We start from the raw sequence: 26,081 nt of genomic DNA on the forward strand, positions 1-26,081 counted from the left end.
GTAGAAGTCATACACGTGGGTTAAGTTCGTAACTAAATTTGGTTATCTAATCGATCTCAAAATCCGACCGATCTGCAATCAAAATCGATCCGCACTCTCGATTCTCGAATTTTAGATTTTCAATTGTTTTCAAATTACCAAATCTTTCTTCTTTTTTTCGTATTTAATAAAGACGCATTTCAATAATGGCGAGTAGTTTTTATCTAGGTTTTTTCTTTGCTTTACAAACGTTATTTTCTATCTCTATCAATATTTTTTCCCCTTTATCTAAATCTTTTTATTTCATTATTATAGAGTTTACAATTTATATCCTTCGTTGAAAAACCAAAAGGTAAATTAAATAGAAAATATTTATACTTTATTCCCCTAATTCACAGGTATTTCTTTTTAATTTATATTAATGTAGCACATAAATCACAAATATGGTCGGTTCGTTGGTCACCAAGTGGTAATGTGGTCGCTTCTGGAGGTTTGGATAATGAGATTAAAATCTGGTTTGCATCTTTTTTATTGTCGCAAAAAAAAAATGGATGTATGTGTATGTGTATATATATATGACTCTAAAGAATACTTGAATCAGGGAAGCGCAATCTGGAGAACATTATCGTACTCTCGAGGGTCATATATTAGCTGTTACCGGTTTAGATATAAATCCAACAGGTAAAGGTAAGTAAAACAGAGATTACTATTGTTACTTTTATTTTATCTTTTTCTATCATTAATTTATTTCTAATCTTTTTGCATATAGTCCTCATATCAATTTCGTTCGATAATACTATTAAAAGGTGGGACATATTAGAAGGCAACCTGATAAACGACATAGAGACCAAGCCAGGTAATAACTTATATTAAATTTTTATTTACTTGCAAAAAAAAACTAAACAGTTTTTTACATTATAGGAGAAGTTTGTTGTGGTCAATATAATAAAGATGGAAATTACTTTGCTACTGCTTCACAGCATGGAACTATTGATCTCAGAAAAGATTCTAATCTAGAAGAAATCGTTGCAACTTATACATCCGAGGGAAAATATGGACTATGTTGCCGCTTTGTATCCTTATTTATTTTATTTAAAATGGAAAATTTACAGAATCAATTATTCTTAATGAAAAAATTTATGATGTAATTAAAAGAGTCCTGATAATAAGATTTTGGCACTTGGTACTGATAACGACAAAATTTATTTGTTTGACGTGGAAAGTGCAAAAGTTCTTCACAAATTGACTGGACATTCGGGAAATCCTATACGTTGTTTGGATTTTACTCCAGATGGAAAACATCTAATTTCTGGTTCTGATGACGAGACCATCAACATTTATGATGTGTAAATATCATAATTTCGCTTAATGTAGTATATTATATTTATTTGTTTGGTATATTATTTAAGATTTGGATAAATTTTATAGAAAACATGGTAATCAAATATCAAAATGTACTGGACATGAAGGATACGTTATGTGTGTTGCGGCTGCTAGTGATAATAAACATTTCGTAAGCGGGTAAGTAAAAATAAAGTCTTTTTACACGAATTATTTAATGTTAAAAAAATTTTATTTATTATTTTATTATTATATTAGGTCAACTGATTGTAAAATTAAATTATGGCAACTTCCTGAAAAGAATGAGAAAACACAAGTTGTAGATACCATTGAAGAACATAAAGAAACGGTAACTAGATTTCCGTTTTAAATGGGTAAAACTATGATAAATACTAAAGTTTATTTTTTTTTTGAATATAAGGTTTCTTGCATATCTTGGAGTCCTGATGGTGATAAATTTGTAGTTGGTACTGATAATTTATTATTAAAATGGTATTGCGTTGCTAAATAAAGGCAAGTATATTATAAATCTCTTTTTATAATAATTGATTAGGTTATATTTATATTATGTAAATTATAAAGTGTAAAAAAAAGCGATAAAACACTAATGCTAGATATAATTAATATAATAAATGTTATATAATATTACTAAATAGCCCATACCACACCCCAAGGCACCACGAATAATGATGATAAAATTAAAATATTTGAACCTATGTATATTGATTGTATTATAATAGCTCTATCATATTAAGTTCTAATACCAATTATAAAGAAAATAATAGATAAGTGCAAAATTCATTCTTTCAATAAAATTTTGGCGATTATTGGTAATGTAAAATATTATTATCAGAGACCATATTCTTTACAAATAGGTACAAAATCAATGCTTTAGAGATTAAAGAGATAAGGTAATATTATCATCCTGACAATCTTACTTTCTTATTTGGACTAGATTCATCATTTTCTCCAGATCTTCCTTCCCCACTCCCTTCACTAGTTGTCTCATCAATTAAATTTTCTACCTTACGCTTCTTTTCTTCTCCTTCATCCATCATTGTGTTTGTTACACTATTTTCATTTGTAGTAGTATTTGTTAAATTTTCATCGATGCTCTTTATATCTTCAACAACTTTTCTTTTGATTAAAGATGTTATATCATTTATGGGTACATTAGATGTTATTGATGAAGATCCGGCGTTTGTAGTACTACCAGATTCAGCTGAAGGGGTTAACATTTTAACATATTCAGCAAGTGCTATTTCGCTAGGTGTCGGTACTTCTTTGTCACGATTGATTTTTGCAGTATTTAACTCTTCGATCTTTTTCGGAAGGAAATAGGTTAATAAAATTTAAAATGATGAAATTAAATAGATAAATAAAGAAGTGATACCTTGGCTTCCATTTCTATAAGAAATTGATCAATTTCATTCAATTTTTTCTCAATGTCTTCTGTGTTATCATCACTTTTAGCCACTTGCTTCCCTTTACCATAAGTTTCTTGAACTGATGCTAATTTTTCTAACAAATTCTTTTTACATTTGTTTAAGACTTCCATAGCTCGTTCAACATGTTCGATAGCTTGGTCAATTTGGCTTTTATCGGTGCTTGCAGATAAAGCTAAAGCCAATCTCCAATGAGTATTTTAAAAGGTCAAGGATATAATCACATTTTTTGTGTTAAAGTAAAACTAATGAAATCTTGAGGTAAAAGGATATGCTTCTGTTAATTCCATATTATCATCTGATAATCTTTCTGATTTTACTTTTACTGCTTCTCTATAGTCAACTACTGCTTGATCGAAGTTTTCTAAGTTAATTTTATATATTAATTTTTTTTAAAAAAAATTTTTATTTAATTAATTAAATATTTTTTTTTTTTAATAAAAAAATTTATTTAGTTACTATCCATAACTTTTTTTACCTTGTTCAAGGGAAATATCTCCCAATTTCATGAATACTTCTCCAAGGCTCGCTTTTGATCTCTCAGTGCCAACATCCAAATAGATATCTCGAGCAATAATCAAAACATCATTTGCCACATTTAAATCACTATCTTGATCTGTTTGTGATTCATTTGTTGTTTCGGCATGACTTTCACCATCATTATTGTTAATTTCTTTCTCTAAACTCTCTTCAGTTAGCTCTTCTACCATTTCATCTTCAAAACTAGGTTCTCCTTCGAAATAAATATGAGAATTATTATGCTGAAGCTCATCTATACAATAATTGACGAATAAAAAGAATTTTTTAAAAAAATGTTACAATAAAAAGGGCGATACGAAAAGATTATCTTTAACCTTCTTGAATTTCTAACGCAATTCGTTTTTCTAATGAATTGTCCCCGAGTACAGAGGTTTGAAATATTGAATTTTCAATTAACGCTTTTCCGTAATTAAAAAGAGCATCGGCAAATTCTTCCGAATTACCATAGTGCAGTTCGCTTGAGGAGAGAGAATTTTTTTTTAAGTATCGACAATTAATATAAAAAGAATTCTTTTTAAATTGACTTTATCTTTTATTTTATTAGTGTTTCATTATTATTTCTTCAGATTACGCGTCAAAAGTCATAAAGTCTTATAAAAGCATCAGATACATACGCAAGTTGAGAAGCTTCTTCGTATTTAAGCACTGCCGTTTCGTAATCCTTCAATTTAAAAGCTTTAGTTCCTTCTTCAGTTAAAAGTCTAATTGTATCTGGAAGTGAGAGATTCTCTTCTGGTAATAGAGCACTCTGAGGTAAAAGTTCATAGTGGATTTGTGGGGTAATGTTTGCCGATGACGACATATTTGTATTTTCTTCAGTGGGAGCGTTAGAAGAGCTACTCATTTTTGGAAAAAAACTTTTAGTTATCAAAAAATCTAAAAAAGAAAAAGGAAAAATATAGACTCGTTAAAAAGCAAGATTCGAAAAGATTATTGAGTAAAACGGTTTTCGTGAAATAAAATAATTTTCGTGATATAATACAATTTTCTTATTCGAAAAAAAAATGAATCCGTCTTGTACCCGACGCGGGACTCGAACCCGCAATCCCCAGATACCCAACTGAATTTTACATTCATTAGAAGTCTGGTGCGTTATCCGATTACGCCAGCCGGGCCATTCTTTATCTTAATTTTCAGATTATTTTATTACAATATTATTGTTTAATTTTTATGTGATGATAAAGAAGACGGTCAATCTGTAATTCTGTATAATCTCATCTAGTGATGATTGAAAAATTAATTTTTTTTTTGTCGTGAATACTACTATTTCATTAATTCTGTTCTGTTTCATATTCTTCATATTCTGCATATTATTGCCCATTTTTTTTCTAGAGGCACTTCTAAGAATAATATTAATGCTCGTTCTTTTCGAAACAGCAGCCGGCTACGCGCTGTTTGAAGTGTTAAAAGAAGGTAAATTAAGAGAACCAGATGAACTATGGAAAGATTTTGAAACACCGGAGGCGGCCAAGAAAACGTACGTATTTTTCAAAGTTTAAAGTTGTGGATTTCGTGACCTGTAGTATATTCACTATATTAATTAATTCATATTATTAAGCGTAAAACTTGTTGATTTCCAAAAGTTCGAAAACATGAGTGAAGCAGTAGCCTCAGTTAGTGATCTCTTAGAGGGGAAACTTTCAAAAGATTTGAAAAAGTTTTTGAAAGAATCTTTTGAAAAAATAGAGGTATCAAGCGAAAAGCTTGCTGTTATGGAACCAAAAATTGGTAATAATTTAAATCGAATTTTTATAATTGATGAAATTTATCGGTTATAGTAATTACTTACGCGTCAAAATAATCTTATTTTCTTCATATTTGTAATAAAATAATCTATAGGTGCCACTATTAGCAAAAAATTTGGTATTCAGGTTATATCTAACGAAACTGTCGTTGAACTATATCGAGGAATTAAACAACAGCTTGATTCATTAATTACCGGCATAAAATCTGATGATATAAGTCAGATGTCTTTGGGTCTTTCTCATTCCTTGTCTCGCCATAAATTGAAATTTTCACCGGATAAAGTTGATAATATGATCATTCAAGCAATTGGTTTGTTAGATGATTTGGATAAAGAATTAAATACTTACGCGATGAGAGTTAAAGAATGGTATGGTTGGCATTTTCCAGAAATGTCAAAAATTGTGGTTGATAATTTGGCATATGCAAAAGTAATTAAAACTATGGGTACGTAGATTCTACGTTGGAATGTACTTGCGATCATTAATTATTAATTTTGAAATTATCTGATACATGTATATTGATAGGATTCAGATCTAATGCACAGACAACAGATCTTTCAGAAATACTTCCAGAAGATTTAGAAAAGGAATTGAAAGAAGCAGCCGAAATATCCATGGGATCCGAAATTTCAAGAGAAGATATTGATAATATTATAATGGGATGCGAACAAGTAATCAACTTAACTGAATACCGTGCAGAACTTTACGAATACCTTAAAAATCGGATGCTGGCGATTGCACCAAATTTGACAACTATAGTAGGCGAATTGGTTGGTGCCAGATTGATTGCACATTCGGGAAGTCTGCTTAATCTTGCCAAACATCCAGCTAGTACTGTACAGATTTTAGGTGCAGAAAAGGCTCTTTTCAGAGCTTTAAAAACAAAAAATAATACGCCTAAATATGGCTTAATTTACCATGCTAGTTTGGTTGGTCAAGCAGCTCCTAAAAATAAAGGCAAGGTATATAATGAATAAACATTAAATTTATTCAATATAATAAATTAATTTTAATGATTTTATTATTACAATTTTTTACGTAATAGGTAGCTAGGCTGGTCGCCACAAAATCTTCACTTGCAACTCGTTTTGATGCTTTATCAGAAGAAAAGGATGTACAAGCAGAAATGGGCCATTCAAATCGTAAACAGATTGAAAAAAGAATACGAATCTTAGAAGGACGTAATGGTGATTCTGGAACAAAAACAGAAAAAGATAAAGGGAAAAAACAAAAGACTGACCTCAAGCTTGTTTCGTAAGTTTTTTTACGTAGTAGTGTGATTTCCTATCATAATGATGATAATATAAAAATTTTTTTTCTTTGATCTCGGAAATAATATAGAACTGCACCTACGTATAATCCCTCCGCTGACGTAGCTGGCTCTAGTAAATCAGCTGAATATGGTGTAGCAGGTTCTAGTAAATCAGCCGAAGTCAGTACTGTTGGCATAAAACGTAAAGCTGAAGATATATCTGCTGAGGAAGAAAGTGAGGATGCGACTAGCGAAGAAGAGTCTGAAGAAGACGATAAATCAAGTGATAATGAATCAAGTGATGAATCAAGCGATGACAAACCAAGCGATGACAAATCAAAGGATAAAAGCAAGAAAAAGAAGGCGAAGAAACAAAAACTGGAGGCTGAGCAAAAAAAGGAACAACCACCTAAAAAAATAAAAGCTAAGGAAGGTAAGGATAAGGACAAAAAAGAAAAGAAAAAGAAGAAAGCATCTGATCATACAGTAGCTACATCAACAAATGTTATTGAGCCGAAAGAAAAAGTTTCAAAAAAACGTAAGAAAACTGAAGAGGATGAAGAAAAAGAAACATCAAAATCTGAAAAGAAAGCCAAGAAAGCCAAGAAATCAAAGGAATCTTCTGAAGAGAAAAAAGAGAAAGCTGAGAAAGTAAAACCAAAAGAAGAAAAGGATGTAAAGAAAAAATTAGATAAAGGCAAGCAGAAAGAGAAGGAAAAAGAGAAGGAAAAAGAGAAGGAAAAAGAAACGGAAAAAGAATCAGTTAAAGAAGTTAAAAAGGTCGAAAAACCGAAGACAAAGGTAAAATATTATTTTAGATTTTATAACTGTGCAATAAATTATTAAGAATAAATAAATAAATGTATATCTAAAATTTATTATTTACTTTGGTAGAAAAAGGATAAGAAAGATAAAAAGGACAAGAAGAAGGCCCACTAAAGAAATGGCCAATACTTTCCAATAAGTGTTATTTATTTTTTCTTTTTTTGAAATAATTATTTAATATTATTTTAGTTTTAACTACAGGAAAATCTTTTAAAAGAAAATAAAAAAAAAAACTTAAAACTTTGAAATAAAGAAAATCTAGAGCAAAATTGTTCTTTGATTACTATATGATTTTTGAATTATTTTGAATTATTTTGAATTTTTTTTTTCTTTTTAAAATAATAATGTCGTATATTTTGAATGATAACATTAATAATTTGCTATGTTGATGATATACTAATATGGCAATAATTTAGGAATTTAAAGGAAGTTGAATAAATTATTTATTCTAAATATATTAGGAATCTTATCAACATCTGGAACAATCTTGAAATACTGTAATATTCTAGAGATACAGTATTGCGTAATTTGCTTTATTGAGTAATTTTACATAGTTTAGTTTTACATAATTGTATTGTTTTTTATTCGAAGAGAACAAATTAGAAAAATATAAATACTCTTCTCGTATACAGCGACAAAATTGACGATTTCTAAATAATCAATAAAATGATTTATACTAATAATTAAAATAGTTTATCCTTTTTTTACAATTTTTCAAATGTTCAAAAATAATCATTTATTTTACATTATATAAACGGACTAATACTTTTGTGAAGTTTATAAATTAGTGTATATATAATAAACCAGTCTACAACATCATTTTATGATAATTATTCGGACGAAGTTGAATTAGTCAAATTGCTTGGATCGAATCCTATAAAACTGATATTAGTAATGCTGTTTTAATATATTTAATAAATTCAAAAATAAATAAATAGTACCTGGCATTGGGAAAGATGTAGAAAAAGTTTCAACTTCCTTTTTCAGATTTGCTATGTCATCATTATCTTGACATGCCATTACAAAGTCTTTCATCATTTTGCTGCCTGCTTTTTCCTTTTTTTTTAAAAAAAAAGGGAGGAAACATAAATGTATCTATGCTTATTAAGTACAAAACACATTCAAGGTAGAGGAAGAGAGTTGAACTTACTTGAACTGAAAGGGCAATTTGAACAGCACGATGCAAATACTCTGCAACTTTAACAAAATCCTGCTCCCTGAAACTTCTTGATGTCAATGCAGAAGTACCAATACGTACACCACCTGGTGCCAACATGTTAACATCGCCAGGAATAGAATTTTTATTCACAGTAATGCTAAAATAATAATTACAAGTTAAAAATTTTTTTTTTTTTTAAAAAAAAAATATTATATATTTCGATATACGTACTTAACCATATCGCAAATTTTTTCTACCTTACTGCCAGTAAGTTTAAGTGGTCTCAGGTCCCAGAGAATCAAATGATTGTCCGTACCACCAGTAACTAATTTATACTCATAATTGACAAGAGCTTCACCTAAAGCTTTAGCATTGGCACGTACCTGTTTAGCATATTGTTTGAATTCCGGAGAAGCTGCATGCTTAAGCGCAACTGCAACTGCGGCAATAGTATTGTTATGAGGTCCTCCTTGACATGAAGGAAACACGGCATTATTTACACGATTTTCTAGTTCGTCCTTTTTTCGGAAAAAGATCAATCCAGCACGCGGACCCCTCAAAGTTTTATGAGTAGTAGTTGTAACTACATCACATAGTTCAAAGGGATTATTGGCTTCTTGGCCAGCAACTAAGCCACTGATATGAGCAATATCAGCCATTAAATACGCGCCATGTTTATCGGCGATCTTCCTAAGCTTAGCGTATTCCCAGTCACGTGCGTACGCACTAGCTCCACATATAATTAATTTTGGACGAAAGAGATTAGAATTTTCTTCAAGGCGATCATAATCAATAAGTCCAGTTTCTGGATTGACTTGATATGGCATGGATTCAAAATATATAGAAGAAGAAGAAATCTTTTTCTTGGAAGTTTGCCAACCATGAGTTAAGTGTCCGCCCGAGGGCAAATCTAATCCCATCAAACGATCGTGAGGCTGGATCAATGCCGTTAATGCCGAAAAATTGGCAGTACTTCCAGAATAAGATTGAACATTAACGCCCCATTCCTCGGGATTTAAACGAAAAGCTTGCAAAGCACGTTTACGACAAACATTTTCGACTTGATCAATGAATTCATTGCCACCATAATAACGAGCCCCAGGAAGACCTTCAGAATACTTATTTGTCAACGGAGACCCATTAGCTTCCATAACCGCCAAGGATGTAAAGTTCTGTGATAATTAGATTTGATAGATTATTTCATATTATATTTTTCCTTATCATAAACATAAAAAAAAATTTTCATTAGTTTATACCTCCGAAGCAATTAGCTCTAAGCCAGAGAATTGTCTATATTTCTCTTTTTGAATTAAATCATAAATTTCTTTGTCATCTTCTTGCAAGGGAGCATTAAGGCAATTATTCTAAAATATGATATAGCAAAGTTTAGTATGCAAATTTACAAACAAATCAAACTTTTAATAATACAATATAATGTCATACCCAAGTATCAACTTCACGAACAGAGGTCATTTTAGTATTATTTTAATATGTAAATTATGTAAAAAAAAATTACAGCGAAAAAAACTTTTCTCAAAAAAAAAGATTTTTTTTTTTTTATGTACAGATCTAAATAATTAAATAATTATCTAAATAATATCTAAATAGTATCTAAAACGTGCCCCGAACACGTTCCAACCGCCCAATAAAAAATCATAATTCGCAAATATATGATTGGACGCCTGGTTTTTTTTTACGTAGGGAAATTTTGATCTAATTTTTGCGGTTAAAAATTTTTTTCTTGATCTTTGATATTTGTAATATAATTCGGAGAAATGTCACCTATTGGCGTAAGTAATTTGAAAAGTTTTACTGGGTTTTTGTAGGGAGTCCCGATTGTACAGTCGCTAAAAAGAAAAATTATATGCTGTGTGAGCAAGCAATATTAAAAACTTTGCATCAATAATGCGAGTCATAAATTCAATTATGTTAATAGATTCCGAAATACCGAAATAATAATAAGAATTTGTAGTAAATTTAGAACAGGATAAAATATTAACCTTTACTTTATTTTTATAACTTATTTTCTATATATTTAGAAAATCTATTGTTATCCTAACAATCCTCGTGTCTTCAAGATTCTTATTGCCGCACATTATAATGAACTTGAAGTAGAGATTGCCGAATTTGAAATCGGTAAAGATAATAAAAAACCCGAACACTTGGAAAAATTCCATAATGAAAAAGTAAGTTTGAATAAATTATTGAATTGAATATATTGTTTTTTAATTTTTTGTCAAATCAAAAAAATTTTATGTAAAGTGATCATGTGAATTGATTTTACCTTATTCATGACGGTTACGCGTTACAAATAACATATTATACAGAAAGAACTAACGCGTATAATCTTTAAATTACAGGTCCCCGCTTTTGAAAGTACTCAGGGAGATGTCTATCTTAATGAGTCCGGTGCTATTGCGTATTATGGTAAGCATAGAACTTATTACCACAATTATTTAATTAAATATATATTTTTATGAAGGAATTTTGAGACAATTTTGACAATTAAAATGAATTTTCATGATAAATGAACACTTGCTCTATATGATGAGAATATTTTAAAACAGTTATCCCTGGCTGAAATTTCATATGATCGAATTTAGTTTTTCTGAAAGCAAGCAAACATATTAATTTTAAATATTATTATACTATTGAGTTCTGTGTTAATACTAACGATATATATTTGAATAAAATATAGTTGCTAATTATAAAGAAGGTACCCACCTATTGGGAACGAACAGTAAAGAGAGGGCGCAAGTTTTACATTATATTCTTTTCGCCGAAAATGAAATTACTCCTCATGCCAATACTTGGGTTAACCCAATTTTAGGAATAACTCCATATAATAAACCTGTAATTATACTCCTTTTTTTAACATAAATAAATAAAATCCTTATTGCTAATAATCTGTTTTTCGTTCATAAAGGCTCATAACCAAGCAGTAGCTGGTTTGAAGAAATCCCTGGATATTTTGGAAAAAATTTTGTTAAACAGAACTTATTTGGTCGGGGAAAGAATCACATTAGCTGATGTTGCAGTTTCAACTTCTCTTTATTTGCCTTTCAAGCTGGTTTTAGACGCAGGATATCGCAAGGGACATCCGAATCTTACTCGATGGTATACTACACTTATTAATCAACCTTCTTTCAAGAAGGTTTTGGGCGACATAACCCTTGCAGATGTTGCCGTTGAATATACTCGTATGTTATACTTTAAACTTCTCTCTTATTATTATCTCGTTTTTAAAGATTCCTTTTTATATAAAACAAATAGCACCGAAAAAGGAAAAGAAAGAACAACCCAAGAAAGAAAAAGAAGCAAAACCTAAAGCAGTTGATGTAGTTGATGTGGATGAAGAGGAAGAAAAACCTGCACCTAAACCTAAGAGCAAGCTAGATTCATTGCCTCCCAGTTCACTTAATTTAGAGGAATGGAAAAGAGTTTATTCCAATAATGACACTCGTCCGACAGCCATCAATTGGTTTTGGGAAAATTTTGACCCAGAGGGTTATTCTATTTGGCGCGTGGATTATAAATATAACGATGAATTAACCAAAGTGTTTATGAGTTCCAATCTCATTGGTGGATTTTTCAACCGATTGGAGAGAGCTCGGAAATATGCATTTGGAAGTTTAGTTGTATTAGGCGAGGGTAAGCATCAATTTATCGAAACTTTTATTCATGCGTATAACATGCGTATAAGGTCTCAAAGTATTAAATTTTTTTCTTTTAATTATGTAGACAACGCGAATTCAATTGCTGGCTACTTTGTGATTCGTGGTCAAGAAGTACCTGAAGAAGGTTAATATGCTTTTATTTTCAAATCAATAAATGTTTTGATTAATAAATCCTTAATTGTTTATTTTAGTGTATGATGCCGCGGATTTTGAAAGTTATACTTTCAATAAGGTAGATCACACAGATCCTTCTGTCAAATCAAGTTTCGAGGATTATATTGTAAGCTTATTGTTATAATTATTATTATTATTATTATTATTATTATTATTATTATTATCATATTTCTTTATTAAATAACCTTACTATAATCTTTGATTATATATAGGCTTGGGATGGTCATCTCGATGGCAAAAAATACGCGGATGGTAAAATCTTCAAATAAAAGGGGTTTTCAGTAAAGTTCATTAATAATATTTATGCTTATAATATGATTTCTTACATAATCTTGATTAAGAAAAAAAAAAGCCTTTAAATTGTAGTTTAATAAAAAGATAATGTGATATTTGCAATATTTGAGCCATGATTCATATTTTATGACGATCTTGTCCTTATTTTAAAATGATAAATAATAATAATGTAATAATGTGGCACAGTAACTCCTTTGGACACGTAAATGCTTTTCGCGTAATAAAAATTGTCTGTACATTTGTATTGTATTCTGAAGCTTCGTGACTTCGTGTCAATGCCATATCGAAATCATCAGTTAGAACGAAAAAGGGAAAGTGAAATGAAATTTTAGCATGTGAATAAAAAAATGGTCTGACAGATTTATTGAATATATCCTAGTTTTTTAAGAGAACAAATTTGAGATTTCTTTCAAAAAATGTGCTTTAACCAAAACATGAAAGATGATAAAGACAACGATTCACAAGAAAATGATTCATTGTCATTTTCTGCTATTGAACTACACCTATGAAATATTCCAAGTCAATAATTACTTAGTCAGGAACCACATTGATATTTGAAGCAATCACTGCAAAGTTTGAACGGCCTTTATACTAAAGTCTAGAGCGGAAGAATTGCATCTCAATTACATCTTTCTTAAAATAAAAATATAAAGTATATATAACAAAGATGTGAAATAATAATTCTGTATAATCTTCTTGAAATAAATAAATAAAAATTACTAATAAAGAGCTGAACTCTAATATTATATTGGAATTAATCATCTGATCCGTTTTCAGTTGAATTATCATCATTAAAGTAGATATGACAAACCACACTTTGGTTAGATGAAGCATAGAAAAAGAAAATAAATCATATTAGTCATTATTTAAAGTACAATATTGACAAATAATGGTCATTCTTGGTTCACATTCAGTCATTCTTATTGTATTATTTAAAGAATATATACCAAATACTGTATATTACATACAAGCTATTAATAATTTAATTCCACATAACAATTTCTCATATATTTCAAAGTAATCATGCTGGTCTTAGTTTGTTACAAGTATATATTTGAATAAGTGTGTGAATTTTGTAGAAGTAGAATATTGAAAAGAATTTAAACTAATTCAAATTGATTTATTTTGTTTATCAAATAACAGTTTTGTCATAATTATTAGTAAAAAAAAATGCAAAAAAGATTGTTTTATCACTTCTCGATATGATGATAGATAGGAAATTCCATATTTTTTATCAAACAAGGATATAAAATTCAAGCTGATTCTTTTCGCCGCACGAAAAAAAAAATCTTGCTATTAAAATTTTAAATATTACACTAAAGTGATATCATTCAGATTGTGCATTGAATGTAATGACTAACCTAAAATCAATGATTTTCAATTTTCGCATATTTAAAGTTATTTCATATAAGCGTCCATACTGTGTTTTCCAGAATAATTTAATCGAAAGAATTGTCCATCATTTATTTGAAAATCATCTGGCATCAATAAATTGCATGTCACCACTCTTTATACATCCAATTATTTTTAATATCTTTTCTTTATAATTATTATTAAAGTATAAATTATCAATAAATGTATCAAATAAAGCATTCATTTTAAATGCATCATCTTTTGTCCGACATCTACCAATTAATTTAAATCCTAATACAGTAGTTAAAGAAAAATCTTTAATAAAAAAAGATACGTATATAAATTTGGTTTTGAATTATACAATTTTCAATAATCCAAAAACTCAAATGTTTTTAATCTTGAGGATGGCAATTGATTGCAACTTTCGATCACCTGAATTTTAACTCAACTTATTGCAGTGCATCGTAACATGTAAATAACCTTTTTTTATTCTTATATTAGATATTATGATTGCTTAATTAAGTATAAAATATATACACTATAAACTGTATGTATTATGTATATTACATGATTTGGTGTTCATATAGGAACTTTCCATTATTTTTACCTATCCTAGTAGTAATCACTTCAATGAAATATTATTTGATGCGAGTTAAATTTATCTCCGTTATTTTCATTGACAAGCTATTTGTGTCACACCATACACAATACAGGTGTCAAATAAAACGTGACAATTAATGCGGTGACATTATATATTGCATTATTTACATTATTTATGCTATGTGAGTCTTTTACGCTATTTTACGCTATTTTACGATATTTATGCTATTCATTATTTCAATGCTATTCATGCAATTCATGTCATCAAATACTCATCACATTCCCTAACGCCAATAACCGTATCTTTTTTATGCTGCAACACCCCGAACAATAAGTTTAAGTTTTTATGTAACAAAATAAAAATGATTAATGAATAGATAATATATAGATAAATAATCTAGAAATTATATTAATATCAAATGTTGTGTTACCAATAAAGATTTTTTTTTTTAAAAAAAAACGACATTGATAAATTCCTCTTCCCGTCCTCTACAATGACAAAAATATTATTCATTCATAAAATTCGGTCATTACTTTCTTTGGTAAAAATAAAATAAATATTTACTAAATCAATTTTTTTTAAAATCAATTTTTTTTTATTTTTACATTCTAAAAAAAAAAGATATTCTGATTTAATTAATTAAATGTTTTTCTCATCCGGAGCCGTACTGTACATTATTGTTTATTATTTGTCATACAAGAAATCAAGAAAGTTCGGGTAACAAAATTTATTCTTTAATCAAACTTATTTTTTTATAAGTAGAATTATGTAAATTTTACGCAAATATCATACTGTAACTAAATCAAACGCGATATTTCGAGAGAATTCTCGCCGAAAGGCAAGGGTAATACGTTACATAAAATATTTAATATGATAATTACTTATTATGGAGAATGTCTCCGTTCTCTTCCGTTCTCACGATAAAGAAAAATATTCCAAGTGGCTTACAAGTTACAAATAGAATTTCTAAATTTCCAAATGATATCTATATAAGAACTATAAAAAAAGGGAGAGATTAATGAATATGTGAAACGATGATTCTTACTCAATTTTGCATAACATGAAAAAAAAACATAAATTTATTTATTTTTTCTAAAAATAAGGATAAACAGATAATGAAATTTCTTTTTTTTTAAAAAAAAAAAAATCATCTTTTTTTTTCCGGTCATTAAAAAAAGACAAATTCCGACCATATTTTTATTTTGGAAGACAATCAGAACACAATGGAGATTTTTACGGATTTTATATATAACCTTGACAAGAAATTTGGTAATTCTTTGGAATGATCCATAATTTCCAATTATATATCATATAATCCACATTTATAAAATTGAATCATCATTTATGATTAAAAATAGAATTTACCGTATTACGTTTTTAAGCTAAACTCTAAAAAAAAAATTGCACTGATCACAATTTAAGTAAGTACAAAATAAGCTTTAAGCATAACGGCATGTATTTTTAGGTTTATGTATTAATCTTTATTTAGAAATTCTTATATATCATATATATAATAAATTTTTTTTAAAATAATCCGATCTGATATTATTGCGATATATAAAAAAATCTTTATCAATGAGAGAAAAAAAATTTCTTATATAAAGGTTACATCTTCGTAACTTTTTTTTTTCTCTGTTCCTCTTTCTCAAAAAAAAAAAAATATTTTTTCTTTTTTTTTTTTAAAAGAACGAACTAAAAGAGAGAAATCTCATATTAATAAGTAATAATAATTTTTAACGATAATTATATAACGATATACTTTACGATATATATATATATTATTATATAAAAGATATATACAATATGAATTCTTCTATGAAATCACTTTTCCTTGTTATTTTATTATTAAATATATTATTAGTACCAATTGGTGCTAATGTAATTGGGATTGCAGAATTTACTAAACACATCAAGGGAGTTGCTAAATTCATTTTTGATGGAGAAATGAAAATTATAGTTAATGTTAAAGATGGTTTAGATGTGGGATTGGTTTATCCTTTTCATATTCACGAATTCCCTGTTAGAAATCATAACTGTTCTACTGCCGGTGGTCATCTTGACCCTACAAGTAAGTATGCAAAATTTTGGTTAATTTAAATTTATTTTCATTTATTTATTTTTATTTTTTTTTTCTAGATGCCGCTGTAGAAGGTAAATTGTATATGTGTGATCCGAACCAACCAAAAAAATGTGAAGTTGGTGATTTAAGTGGTATGTATTTATTATTTAATTAATTATTTAAATAATTTACAAAATAAAATTATTAATTAATCATTTTTTTTTTCATTTTTTAAAAGGTAAATATGGTGGTTTAATACCAAATATTAAAGGTCATGTTCATAAACAAATTAACGATCCATTCGTTAAAATATTTGGCTCATTTGGTATTAGAGGTCGTTCTATTGTGATTCATAAACCTGATTTGAATAAAACAAGACTTGATTGTGCTAATATTAAAATTGTACATAATCACAAACGTAGTCTTACTCGATTAATCTAATATTCTATATTTTTGAATTAGACATTTTTTTTTTATTATTTTGTAAATTTTTTTTTTTTAAAAAAATAGTAAATAATTTAATGAATAACACGAATAAACTTATTATAAAATGCTTAAATGCATAGTTTTTGATGAATATTGAAATGTACTGAAATGTTAGGCTCGTAACTAAATTTTAACAATTCAATATAAAATGTGATAGATAACATTATTTTAGCCACAAATAAAAGTCATTGAAACGGAGTCTTTATTCCGGTACGAAGTAAATAATTTTTATTCTCAATCAAAGTACAATATCCAAAATTTAATTTAAAATTATTAAACTGATTCATCAAAAGAAACTTTTTGAAAAAAAGGAAAGGAAAAGATTAGTGGATGCTTATACTGCTTATACTGTAACTTATGTACAGTACAAGAAAGCGGAAAAGCTTATCAACTGTTGTACGTAAAAGAAATATTAATAATCTTATTTTAAAGATCGTCGTACATTTCTGTTACACGGTCTGCCCTGCCTCTATAACTGTCCGTGTAAATTTTTTCATTAAATGGACATCCTTTTTTAAGATTTATTAAAAAAAATTAGCTCATTTTTGATCATCAGTCAGATCTCCTGGTATAGTGAAAAAACAGTGAAAAGGTAAAGGTAAACACGTAAACAAAAAAATTTATTTTTGAAAGTTTTTAAATATGTTTTTGTTTATCATTTACCCAAAAATAACTTTTTCGTCTAAATTTGATAAAATTCTATGTTTCAATTTTTTTTTTTGTTAATTATTGGTGAATTAGTCGATCATATCGAAAAAAAATATTGTCCAATGAAAGAACCGGATGATCCGTTGTATATAAATCTAATTTTCCACTTTTTTTTTTTTTTTTTTACACAAACTGATTTCATCATGAATGTTTTAAATCGTTCATACAATGTTGTAAATATTTTGAAACGAACAATTTCTCATAAGAATGATTTATTAAAATATTCATTTAATTATTATTCTAAATATTATACTACTAAAGGTCCTAAAACAGAAGAAATTACTGATACCCTTACTATGAATGCAACAACAGAAAATACTTCTGTTGATGTTCCAAATTATAGAAATACTTGGTCGAGAAGTCAAAGATCAAGATTAGATGCTATTAAAGGACCTCGCTTTGAACAAACTGATCTTGAAGCACAGGTTACATTTTAAAAACAATCTTTTTTTTTTCAACATTTTTATATACACGTTTTTTTTTTAAAAAAAAATTATTATTATTATTTTATTTAGCCGAGGCCATTAGCAGCAATTGATTTAATCGCTGAAGAACCAATTCGTTATGTAGAAGGAAGAGTTGCCGTTTGTCATGGAGGTAAAATTTTTTTTTTAAAAAAATACATATATATTTACATATACACCATAATTTATAATTAAATTATTTTTTTCAGGTAAAGGTGCTTTAGGACATCCACAAATATATATAAACCTGGTAATATATTGTTATTTGTTGATTTTTAAAGTTTATTTTTATTTTTTAAAAAAAAAATAATTTAATTATTAAAAACTTTTCACCTATTTTAATAGGACCATCCAGGAGCTCATGCTTGTGGTTATTGTGAGTTATTTTATTATTATTATCATTATTATTATTATTATTATTATATTTTCTTTTTTTGTATATATTTATACTAATCTTATATTTAAATATATTTATTAGGTGGTATAAGGTTTGAACAAAAACATCATTAATATTCTTTAATATTTATAACCATTATTATATTATTATTATTAGAAAAAATTTAACTATAATACTTAGTTGATTTATTAGACTTTGTTGATTTTTTTTGAAAAATAAAAATAAAAATAATCATTTTTTATTTTAATATATATAAAAATATTCAATCTAAAATAACTATTATATAATAATTGAACAAACCGATATTGTAAATAATATATAATTTTACTTTTAATTTGAGTATTTTTTTAATAAAAAACCAACCAAATAATCATATAAAAAATAAAATGAATATGCCAAAAATAAATAGATAGATAAATAAAAATGTAATAAAATAAAAAAAAATAGAAATAGAAATAAGAAATAATAATAAACTGATAGCCTAAAATAAAAAAACAAAAAAAAAAGATAAAAAATATAAAATATAAAATATATAAAAGGACATCCTATCTTATTTTTACACAGAATTACAAAATAATCATTATCATTAGAGAGAAGATGGTGTTAAAGGAAACTTCAAATTTTAGATACTATTTTAAACCCGCCCTTAATTAAAATAATATCTCAAATTACTGTGAAAAAAATGTCTAGTGAAATTTTTATTATTTTTGCTGTTTGGCTTGCCCTTTTTTACCTTAAGTATTTAATAAATAACAACAATAATATATATTAATTACTTGATATAAAGTAATTAGAGTAACAAACTGATGCAAGTTATAGAAATTCACCTCATTTCATGGAAATTACACCAAGTCTCCCAAACCAAACAGCGTGTTTTATTATTTTCGATCTATTAAAAGGAAAGGAAAATAATTATATTCAAAAGTTATCAGTCAGTTTTTTTGAATACAAGAAAACATCAATTATTTACCGATCAAAAGCTAAATCAATGAATAACAAAGGGAAGGACAGGCGGATTATTAAACAAAATTGGGTTAAGTTCGTAAAATTAACTTGCTGTTAATATGCGCCGGACAAAAATTATTGTTCTTTTTTTTGTGATGTAAACTTTTGGAATCATTATATAAAATTATCTGTTGTTTTTTTAGTTCTCTTTTTTGAGGTTCAATTGTTGATAAGATGAAGGTATAAAATAATTATTAAGATCTGCGTTTTGTCAAATATAAGATAGGTACATAAAACTAAGGGAAAAAGTCGAAATTTCAGAACTTTAAGCCTCACACCAATCTAAAAAAAAGACCGTTACAACCCCACAAAAGGTACAAAAAGAATGTTAATAAAAAGGTAAATGAAAAAAAAGCAAAAAAAAAGAATGAATATAAAAAAATGTTCAATAAATGATACTAAGACGCAAACTAGTCGCGCTGGATCTATTCAAAGAATATATATATATATATATATAATAACAAAAAAAAAGGAGAAAGAAAAACAGTACAACACATAAAAATAACATATTAGAAATACATTATGTTACATAAAATCGAAAAATTCTGGATCATCAGAAAACCGAAAAAACATAACCCACCCGAGACCCACCAAAAATCTCACCTAATGATAATTCCGCTATTTGAAATTATAAGGAATTCACAATTATTATTTTTTATCGCCGCCTTCTACACTACTATCTTTATCACTACCACCATCAACATTTAGTTTCTTTTGGACTAATTCGCTCAACTCATCTGCAGCATCGTTGTTGCTCTCTCCAGAGTTAGAAACTTCTTTGTTGGCATTTTCTGACTGATTTGTGACTGCTGGTACAAGAGTCGCATGTTGTCCTTCTGATCCTGGATGTTGTGATAATACTGGTCCGGGATAAAGTGGTTGAAAATATCTTGCTGCATATTGTGGACCGAATGGTGGGGAGATCGAACCAGGTGGATAAGCACTAGGTAAACAAAGTTAGATAATATGTTAGTAAGCAGGAGGAAAAAAACAAAAATAGAAAGAATTATTGCATAAAATAACCTTACCCAGCGGGTTGAACACCTTCTGGGAAATACTGAAGATGAAAAGCTCCTCCTGGTGGTGAACCAGCGGCCATTCCCAACATATGTTCGGGTGTGACAGGAACTTGTGACATAATTCGCTATACATGATATATGTTTTGATTGTTAAAAAATGTCAATATACAGAATTGTCAAAGGTTTATAAAATTCACTCACTCCGCCTAATGATGCGAATTCACGTGCTTTCCACATCCGTTTTCTAGCAGTTTGTCCTTTCAATTTCTTCTGTTCCAATGAATCAGCAAAACGAACTTGCAAAGGTAAGTTTGCCCCAGGAAGTTGATATCCATTGAACTTTTGAATGATAGCTAAAGCGGAATCCCGATCTTCCATTCTTAAATAGTATATTTTCAAAATTAATGAAACATTTAAATTTACAAATTAAATTCATTAGAGAAACGCTGTTCACTTCATTAACTTCGGTTTTTTAATCGAGTTTCTGTTTCCAGATCAACCCGAGTATAATAGGATCTGCGGAAATCAGCCAATTATTAGTTGCACAAGACGTAATATTACGAACAATTCCTGCTTTGTTCGGTTGTCTATGCAAACGTGGCATTTATTGGATAAAATTCACAGAACCGGTTTAATTCGGGTTGATCCAAAACGATTAACATAATAAATAGCCCGAATAAAATGAATTGATAGAGCTTTCAAATACTTTGATAATTCTAATACTGCATTGCTTAATAGTCTGTAATAAAAATACCTTGCGAAACCAACACCACGACTTGCTCCGTTGGTATCCCTGAGAATTCTGTTAGAAACTACTTTGTAAGGCTTGAATATTTCTTCAAGTTGCTATTAACATAATAACAAGCATGTAACAGTTTAACAATTTAATAGTTTAAAAGTTATGTCATAAACAAATAATATATTTGCTCTAAATAATAGATCAAACCTGTTCATTCATATCCAATGGTAAATTTGACAAATATATATTTGTTGAAGCCAAATCCTGAAGATTCTTTAGCCTAGTGCTAAAAGATTCCTATTAAAATTAAACAAACCAAAAAGTTATTGTTGAAATTGCAAATTAATCACAATTTTGGTAATATTATTAGTAATATATATAATTTAATAAAATAACCATAAACGAGTATAAGAAAATTACAATCATGCTGTTACACTCACATAACCAACCTTAGCGAAGGAAACTTGCAATCCCACTCGCGTTAATTGATCAATGGCATGCTTGGCTTGATCTTCAGTTTCGTACATCACAAACCCGTAACCTTTACAATCACCTTGTTTTTGATCGATAATAGCTTTTGAAGAAGTAATGTTTCCATATCTATAGTTAAATTAAAAAAAATATATATTTCAGATCTAGAACCTAATACTTTATAAATCATATCTAATGAAAAACGTATATGTATATAACACAATAAAAAAAATTAATTCAATTCCTTTACAAAACAAAAAATTGGTAAATAATTATAATTTGCATATTAGTTTAATATGTAAATTTCAACTATCGCTTAAACAATACATATATTAAATAATTATTTGCAGAGATTAAATTTTTTAATGAGGATTTGAGCTACTTACATGGAACACATCGAATGTAGGGATTCATCAGTAGTGGTAGGCGGTAAACCACGAATATAAATATTAGTAGTCTTTGTAGGATTACTAAAATTCGGAAGGGCAGGAATCTGATTAGAGCCAGAATTTCTTCTACCATAATTATAGTGAGGTTGAGCGCGATTAATTCCTCGACCATTATTACTATTTAAAGGACCAACTTTAGGTGAAGGTACTCCTGGACCGGGTAAATATGTAGGGGGCGGAGAATTAGGAGCAGAAGATGAAGTATGTGAAAGTGTAGGTGAAAGTATGTGCAAGTTTCCATAAGGAGATTGCGGTGAATACAAATATGGATGCATTGTAGGTGAATGAATTAGTCCGGTTGGACCAACTTGAGGAGACGTGGGATAATAAGCTATTGTAGGGCTAGTAGCAGCAAAATAAGGACTCAAAGGCTGTGGAGGTAGAGACGGTGAAGCTTGACCTTGGAGAGGAGGTGATCCAGGATAACCAGCACCATAATCAGAATAGAATTGGGAATATTGTGGATGCATTCCATATTGACCATACGCGGCAAAAGCGTTAGGATCACTAACATCATATCCTGCAGCCATAGCGGCCTGGTATGCCTCGGCAGCGATAGCAGTTTGTTGGTCTACGTATTGAGCCCCACCATTGGTATAATAAAAATTTGGAGTCGGTGATAAAGGATGAGGAGCAGTAGTACTTGGGGTTGTGTTCGAATTATATTCTCCATGCCCAGTTGGTTTCCCGTTATCCTTTTTTTCGGAGTTAGTCTCCTTTGAATCGTTTCCGTTTGAAGAAACATTCGTGTTGACATCGATTTGTTTGCTTGTTTCCGTAGACACGGAGTTAGAGTTATCCTTTTGCGAAGTCATTATTATATTTTTTTTTAAGTCTTTTTGAAAAGTATATATATCAAATGTTAGGTAACAAAATACGAGTAATCCGTTATAACCTAGATGTGTTTCCACTAAAATTATCTTGTTAAGACTCTTTAAAAAACTCTTTACGAAAAAAGAGTTATGGGTCCCTTTTCTTTTTATGAAAATTGAATCAAATCGATGATCAAAAATTTAAACAACCAGATCGATGTTAAAATAGTAATAATAACCACTTATGTCCGTCACGGATATTTTTTTAAAGTCGTCAAACTCTAACAAAAAACAACACCGAGCTTCCTTGGACGGTTTAGTGGCGGGTCGTCCACTGAATAGAGAAGTGGGGGCTAACTGAAGTTATGTGTGGGGACGTTAAATCGGAGCCCACCACAGTCAGTGGAAAAAATGTTGCGTAAAATTCAATAGACGATTAATGTTTGTATTTTCTTCTCGTGAACTGTGGCGTTTTTTATTTACTATATAAAGTACGATTACTATATAAAGTACAAGTGTAAATCCTTTACTGCGTCAAATGTTATAAAAGAACCCTTATTGAATAATTCACTTTATGTGTAACATTACATTTATAAAAATTTTAAGCTAACAATGCAATTTATCGTTAGACAAGATTGTTGATATGGCTATAGTTGGAAAACTTAGTATGGTAATCATATATTTTTGAAATTATTATATATGTAATGCATTAAGATTAACTTAAGATTAACTCTTTAGTAATATTACTTATACATTTAATTGGTAAATGTCTTATATAAGTAAATCCATACCAAATGATTTGTAATTTTTACTTTTAAGATTGGCACTAATTATTTAAAATAGTCTTTATAAATCTTGACATTTCAATATTAATATTAATTTTAAAAGTTGTTAATTAGTATTAATTCGTGATCCGTTTCAGAACCAGTGAAAGGTACTAATATATATTGGAGAACTATTATAGAGATTAATTATTTCTTAAATAATTTTTTCGTGCAAATTTATCAAAATTTTTTTAAACAAAAATGTTTGAAATGTTTAAAAAATATAATAAAATTTTAATATAGTCTTTGTAACTGTTGTATCTTTAGGCAAATTCAACATCTATACATTATTAAGAGTTAGGGCTGGAATTTGACATTGCTAAAGAAAAAATTTTTTAATTAATTGTGCTATGACAAAAATATTGTTATATTTAAATTTTTGTAATTTTAAGCCATCATTTACATTACTTTTGGATTAAAAATCTTCAAATAATTTTAGCTCAATTCCAATTTCAAATTTAGTTATAATTTGTTATATTTGTAAATGTGTGATTTCTCACCATCTAGTAATCCTATAAGGATAAATTATAGCTCTTTGGAATCCTCTCATCATTAAGAATTGAATGGTAATAATTTCATATTTCTATCATTGATATATAACTGGTTAATAATATGTTAATATTAAATAATTGCAAATTATTGTGTTTTATATTGATCATAGAGATATAGAATTACCTCCATTCAATTCGTCATGATGAGTGAATTTCAAAGAGCTATAATTCATCCTTATAAGATTACTAGATGATGAGAAATCACATATTTACAAATATAACAAATTATAACTAAATTTGAAATTGGAATTAAGCTAAAATTATTTGAAGATTTTTAATCCAAAAGTAATGTAAATAATTGGCTTAAAATTACAAAAATTTAAATATAATTAATTAAAAAATTTTTTCTTTAGCAACGTCAGATTTCTTCTAACCCTTAAAAATGTGTAGATGTTGAATTTTTTCAGAGATATAACAGTTACAAAGATTATATTAAAATTTTATTATATTTTTTAAACATTTCAAACATTTTTATTTAAAAAAATTTTGATAAATTTGCACGAAAAAATCATTTAAGAAATAATTGATTTACTATAATAGTTTCCTGATATGTATTAGTACCTTTTACTAGTTCTGAGATGGATCCCGAATTAATTTTAATAAAAATATAAATGTTAACTAGAAGTTATCAAATTTACATATGCAATACTTTTAAATATATATTAAAAAAAAATATTACTAAATCCTTTTATTGCATTAGTATTAATATAGAGTTTTACATTTTAATTCTACCTAAATTTTAATAGAAAAAAGTAATATCAAATACCATCAAGTATATTTTTAAACATTAGTTACATAATAATACATTTAATGTATTATTATAATGTATTATTATAAAATAAAAAATTTTAAGAATTATTTAAATGTTTTTATTTGAAAGAATTGAATATATGATCATAATTATCAATTTATAGCAAATAAGAAAAATTTGATAATAAAAAAATATTTAAAAAACTAGTTAAATTAATGATTCAAATGAAAAAAAAAATTAAAGAATATGAAAAAAGTAAAAAAAATAAGATACTTTAAATATTTACATTATTTTTTTAGTTTATTATTTGATAATAGTCAAAAATATTAAATTTTTAAAAAAATGTTAGCTGAAATAGATCTCCATTCTATTAGGTAAATAAATTAGTATATTTTTATTTATTAATTCATATAATTTATAGGTATTTGCATATTAGAGATAAAGATTAATTAACTAATCTGAATATGGTTTATAAAAATATAGTTTATTTTATAAGAGTTATTGATACTTTAAAATGGAATAGTCCTATAATTACTATGACAAACTGCATAAAAGTATATGTAAAATTGGCATATCCTTAAGAATTAAAATTAAAAATTCGATCATAATACCATGATGATCTTATCAAATTATACATAAAATAGCTTATTTGAAAGATAGAAACCTATAGATTTTATTAATAATAAATTAATATGGAATTTATTTTAGTAATTTTTCTATAATTAAACTTATAATTATATTTTTCTTATTTAAAAATTTTTTATAATTATTTTAGAGTAAATTTATATTTTTTTTGCATAAAATACTTAATATTATTAAAAAAATTTTTTCTATTCGTAATTTTCCTATTTATCTTAATAAAATTTGAGAAATTTTTAGTGAATTTGCATCCATTTTTTAATTTATGAAGTTCATGTCAAATTTTGTCTTTAAAATCAACATTTATAGTTAATTTTCTCAA

General features: G+C 27.7%; 8 protein-coding genes across 9 annotated transcripts; 5 read left to right on the top strand and 3 right to left on the bottom strand.

Moving 5' to 3' along the window:
- Nucleotides 1-185: 185 nt before the first annotated feature.
- On the top strand, nt 186-2,157 carry OCT59_011382 (uncharacterized protein; the record flags this gene model as incomplete). Its single annotated transcript, XM_025317732.2, has 10 exons — nt 186-188; nt 295-331; nt 407-494; nt 581-666; nt 749-835; nt 901-1,052; nt 1,135-1,325; nt 1,408-1,500; nt 1,579-1,669; nt 1,742-2,157. 10 exons carry the CDS (start codon nt 186-188, stop codon nt 1,829-1,831), a joined length of 918 nt encoding a protein of 305 aa, XP_025177725.1. The 3' UTR covers nt 1,832-2,157.
- Nucleotides 1,733-4,345, bottom strand: OCT59_011383 (uncharacterized protein). The gene is made up of 7 exons (XM_066136463.1): nt 4,288-4,345; nt 3,920-4,181; nt 3,620-3,762; nt 3,244-3,537; nt 3,039-3,129; nt 2,714-2,960; nt 1,733-2,642 (listed from the first exon to the last, which is right to left on the bottom strand). The coding sequence occupies exons 2-7, from the start codon at nt 4,147-4,149 to the stop codon at nt 2,241-2,243; spliced, it is 1,407 nt and encodes a 468-aa protein (XP_066001082.1). The 5' UTR covers nt 4,150-4,181; nt 4,288-4,345; the 3' UTR covers nt 1,733-2,240.
- Nucleotides 4,123-7,412, top strand: OCT59_011384 (uncharacterized protein). The gene is made up of 7 exons (XM_066136464.1): nt 4,123-4,782; nt 4,864-5,033; nt 5,145-5,495; nt 5,576-6,012; nt 6,096-6,304; nt 6,392-7,103; nt 7,197-7,412. The coding sequence occupies exons 1-7, from the start codon at nt 4,661-4,663 to the stop codon at nt 7,239-7,241; spliced, it is 2,046 nt and encodes a 681-aa protein (XP_066001083.1). The 5' UTR covers nt 4,123-4,660; the 3' UTR covers nt 7,242-7,412.
- Nucleotides 7,413-7,681: 269 nt separating this feature from the next.
- On the bottom strand, nt 7,682-9,857 carry OCT59_011385 (Serine hydroxymethyltransferase 2). Its single transcript, XM_025317734.2, has 6 exons — nt 9,730-9,857; nt 9,543-9,650; nt 8,518-9,458; nt 8,278-8,443; nt 8,069-8,183; nt 7,682-8,001 (listed from the first exon to the last, which is right to left on the bottom strand). The coding sequence occupies exons 1-6, from the start codon at nt 9,757-9,759 to the stop codon at nt 7,958-7,960; spliced, it is 1,404 nt and encodes a 467-aa protein (XP_025177728.1). The 5' UTR covers nt 9,760-9,857; the 3' UTR covers nt 7,682-7,957.
- A 127-nt stretch (nt 9,858-9,984) lies between these two features.
- OCT59_011386 (uncharacterized protein) lies at nt 9,985-12,786 on the top strand. The gene is made up of 9 exons (XM_025317735.2): nt 9,985-10,076; nt 10,326-10,472; nt 10,647-10,713; nt 10,985-11,139; nt 11,213-11,486; nt 11,560-11,937; nt 12,028-12,087; nt 12,155-12,243; nt 12,350-12,786. The coding sequence occupies exons 1-9, from the start codon at nt 10,062-10,064 to the stop codon at nt 12,404-12,406; spliced, it is 1,242 nt and encodes a 413-aa protein (XP_025177729.1). The 5' UTR covers nt 9,985-10,061; the 3' UTR covers nt 12,407-12,786.
- A 3,233-nt stretch (nt 12,787-16,019) lies between these two features.
- OCT59_011387 (uncharacterized protein) lies at nt 16,020-17,028 on the top strand. The gene is made up of 3 exons (XM_025317737.2): nt 16,020-16,453; nt 16,522-16,596; nt 16,683-17,028. Exons 1-3 carry the CDS (start codon nt 16,189-16,191, stop codon nt 16,883-16,885), a joined length of 543 nt encoding a protein of 180 aa, XP_025177731.1. The 5' UTR covers nt 16,020-16,188; the 3' UTR covers nt 16,886-17,028.
- Nucleotides 17,029-17,763: 735 nt separating this feature from the next.
- On the top strand, nt 17,764-18,768 carry OCT59_011388 (uncharacterized protein). Its single transcript, XM_025317738.2, has 5 exons — nt 17,764-18,063; nt 18,154-18,235; nt 18,312-18,352; nt 18,448-18,478; nt 18,581-18,768. The coding sequence occupies exons 1-5, from the start codon at nt 17,782-17,784 to the stop codon at nt 18,610-18,612; spliced, it is 468 nt and encodes a 155-aa protein (XP_025177732.1). The 5' UTR covers nt 17,764-17,781; the 3' UTR covers nt 18,613-18,768.
- A 38-nt stretch (nt 18,769-18,806) lies between these two features.
- Nucleotides 18,807-23,410, bottom strand: OCT59_011389 (uncharacterized protein; the record flags this gene model as incomplete). 2 transcript variants are annotated; one of them, XM_066136466.1, is made up of 10 exons in its annotated part: nt 18,807-19,232; nt 19,327-19,388; nt 19,470-20,447; nt 20,533-20,648; nt 20,725-20,902; nt 21,278-21,369; nt 21,470-21,559; nt 21,703-21,862; nt 22,120-23,157; nt 23,237-23,410. In XM_066136466.1, the coding sequence occupies 7 exons, from the start codon at nt 22,995-22,997 to the stop codon at nt 20,153-20,155; spliced, it is 1,809 nt and encodes a 602-aa protein (XP_066001084.1). The 2 variants fall into 2 exon arrangements, with proteins under 2 accessions (XP_066001084.1, XP_066001085.1); XM_066136467.1 differs by lacking the exons at nt 18,807-19,232; nt 19,327-19,388; nt 23,237-23,410 and having other exon boundaries at nt 19,770-19,786; nt 20,108-20,122; nt 20,197-20,447; nt 22,120-22,997.
- Nucleotides 23,411-26,081: the final 2,671 nt, after the last annotated feature.

Source organism: Rhizophagus irregularis, chromosome 19, assembly GCF_026210795.1.
Source record: "Rhizophagus irregularis chromosome 19, complete sequence".
In the NCBI taxonomy this organism is placed as follows: domain Eukaryota; kingdom Fungi; phylum Glomeromycota; class Glomeromycetes; order Glomerales; family Glomeraceae; genus Rhizophagus; species Rhizophagus irregularis.

Bases quoted from the DNA above. Each gene is read 5' to 3' on its own strand.
- OCT59_011383 (XM_066136463.1), bottom strand. From the start codon at position 4,149: ATGAGTAGCTCTTCTAACGCTCCCACTGAAGAAAATACAAATATGTCG. The intron at 3,538-3,619 runs GTTAAAGATAAT...ATTATTGTATAG, and splicing joins TGCGTTAGAAATTCAAGAAG to ATGAGCTTCAGCATAATAAT. The intron at 3,130-3,243 runs GTAAAAAAAGTT...AAATTAACTTAG, and splicing joins AGATATTTCCCTTGAACAAG to AAAACTTCGATCAAGCAGTA.
- OCT59_011384 (XM_066136464.1), top strand. From the start codon at position 4,661: ATGCTCGTTCTTTTCGAAACAGCAGCCGGCTACGCGCTGTTTGAAGTG. The intron at 4,783-4,863 runs GTACGTATTTTT...CATATTATTAAG, and splicing joins CCGGAGGCGGCCAAGAAAAC to CGTAAAACTTGTTGATTTCC. The intron at 7,104-7,196 runs GTAAAATATTAT...TTACTTTGGTAG, and splicing joins TCGAAAAACCGAAGACAAAG to AAAAAGGATAAGAAAGATAA.
- OCT59_011385 (XM_025317734.2), bottom strand. From the start codon at position 9,759: ATGACCTCTGTTCGTGAAGTTGATACTTGG. The intron at 9,459-9,542 runs GTATAAACTAAT...TAATTATCACAG, and splicing joins TAGAGCTAATTGCTTCGGAG to AACTTTACATCCTTGGCGGT. The intron at 8,444-8,517 runs GTACGTATATCG...TTATTATTTTAG, and splicing joins AAAATTTGCGATATGGTTAA to CATTACTGTGAATAAAAATT.
- OCT59_011386 (XM_025317735.2), top strand. The intron at 10,473-10,646 runs GTAAGTTTGAAT...TTTAAATTACAG, and splicing joins AAAAATTCCATAATGAAAAA to GTCCCCGCTTTTGAAAGTAC. The intron at 10,714-10,984 runs GTAAGCATAGAA...AATAAAATATAG, and splicing joins CGGTGCTATTGCGTATTATG to TTGCTAATTATAAAGAAGGT.
- OCT59_011387 (XM_025317737.2), top strand. From the start codon at position 16,189: ATGAATTCTTCTATGAAATCACTTTTCCTTGTTATTTTATTATTAAAT. The intron at 16,454-16,521 runs GTAAGTATGCAA...TTTTTTTTCTAG, and splicing joins TGGTCATCTTGACCCTACAA to ATGCCGCTGTAGAAGGTAAA. The intron at 16,597-16,682 runs GTATGTATTTAT...ATTTTTTAAAAG, and splicing joins TGAAGTTGGTGATTTAAGTG to GTAAATATGGTGGTTTAATA.
- OCT59_011388 (XM_025317738.2), top strand. From the start codon at position 17,782: ATGAATGTTTTAAATCGTTCATACAATGTTGTAAATATTTTGAAACGA. The intron at 18,236-18,311 runs GTAAAATTTTTT...TATTTTTTTCAG, and splicing joins AGTTGCCGTTTGTCATGGAG to GTAAAGGTGCTTTAGGACAT. The intron at 18,353-18,447 runs GTAATATATTGT...CTATTTTAATAG, and splicing joins CACAAATATATATAAACCTG to GACCATCCAGGAGCTCATGC.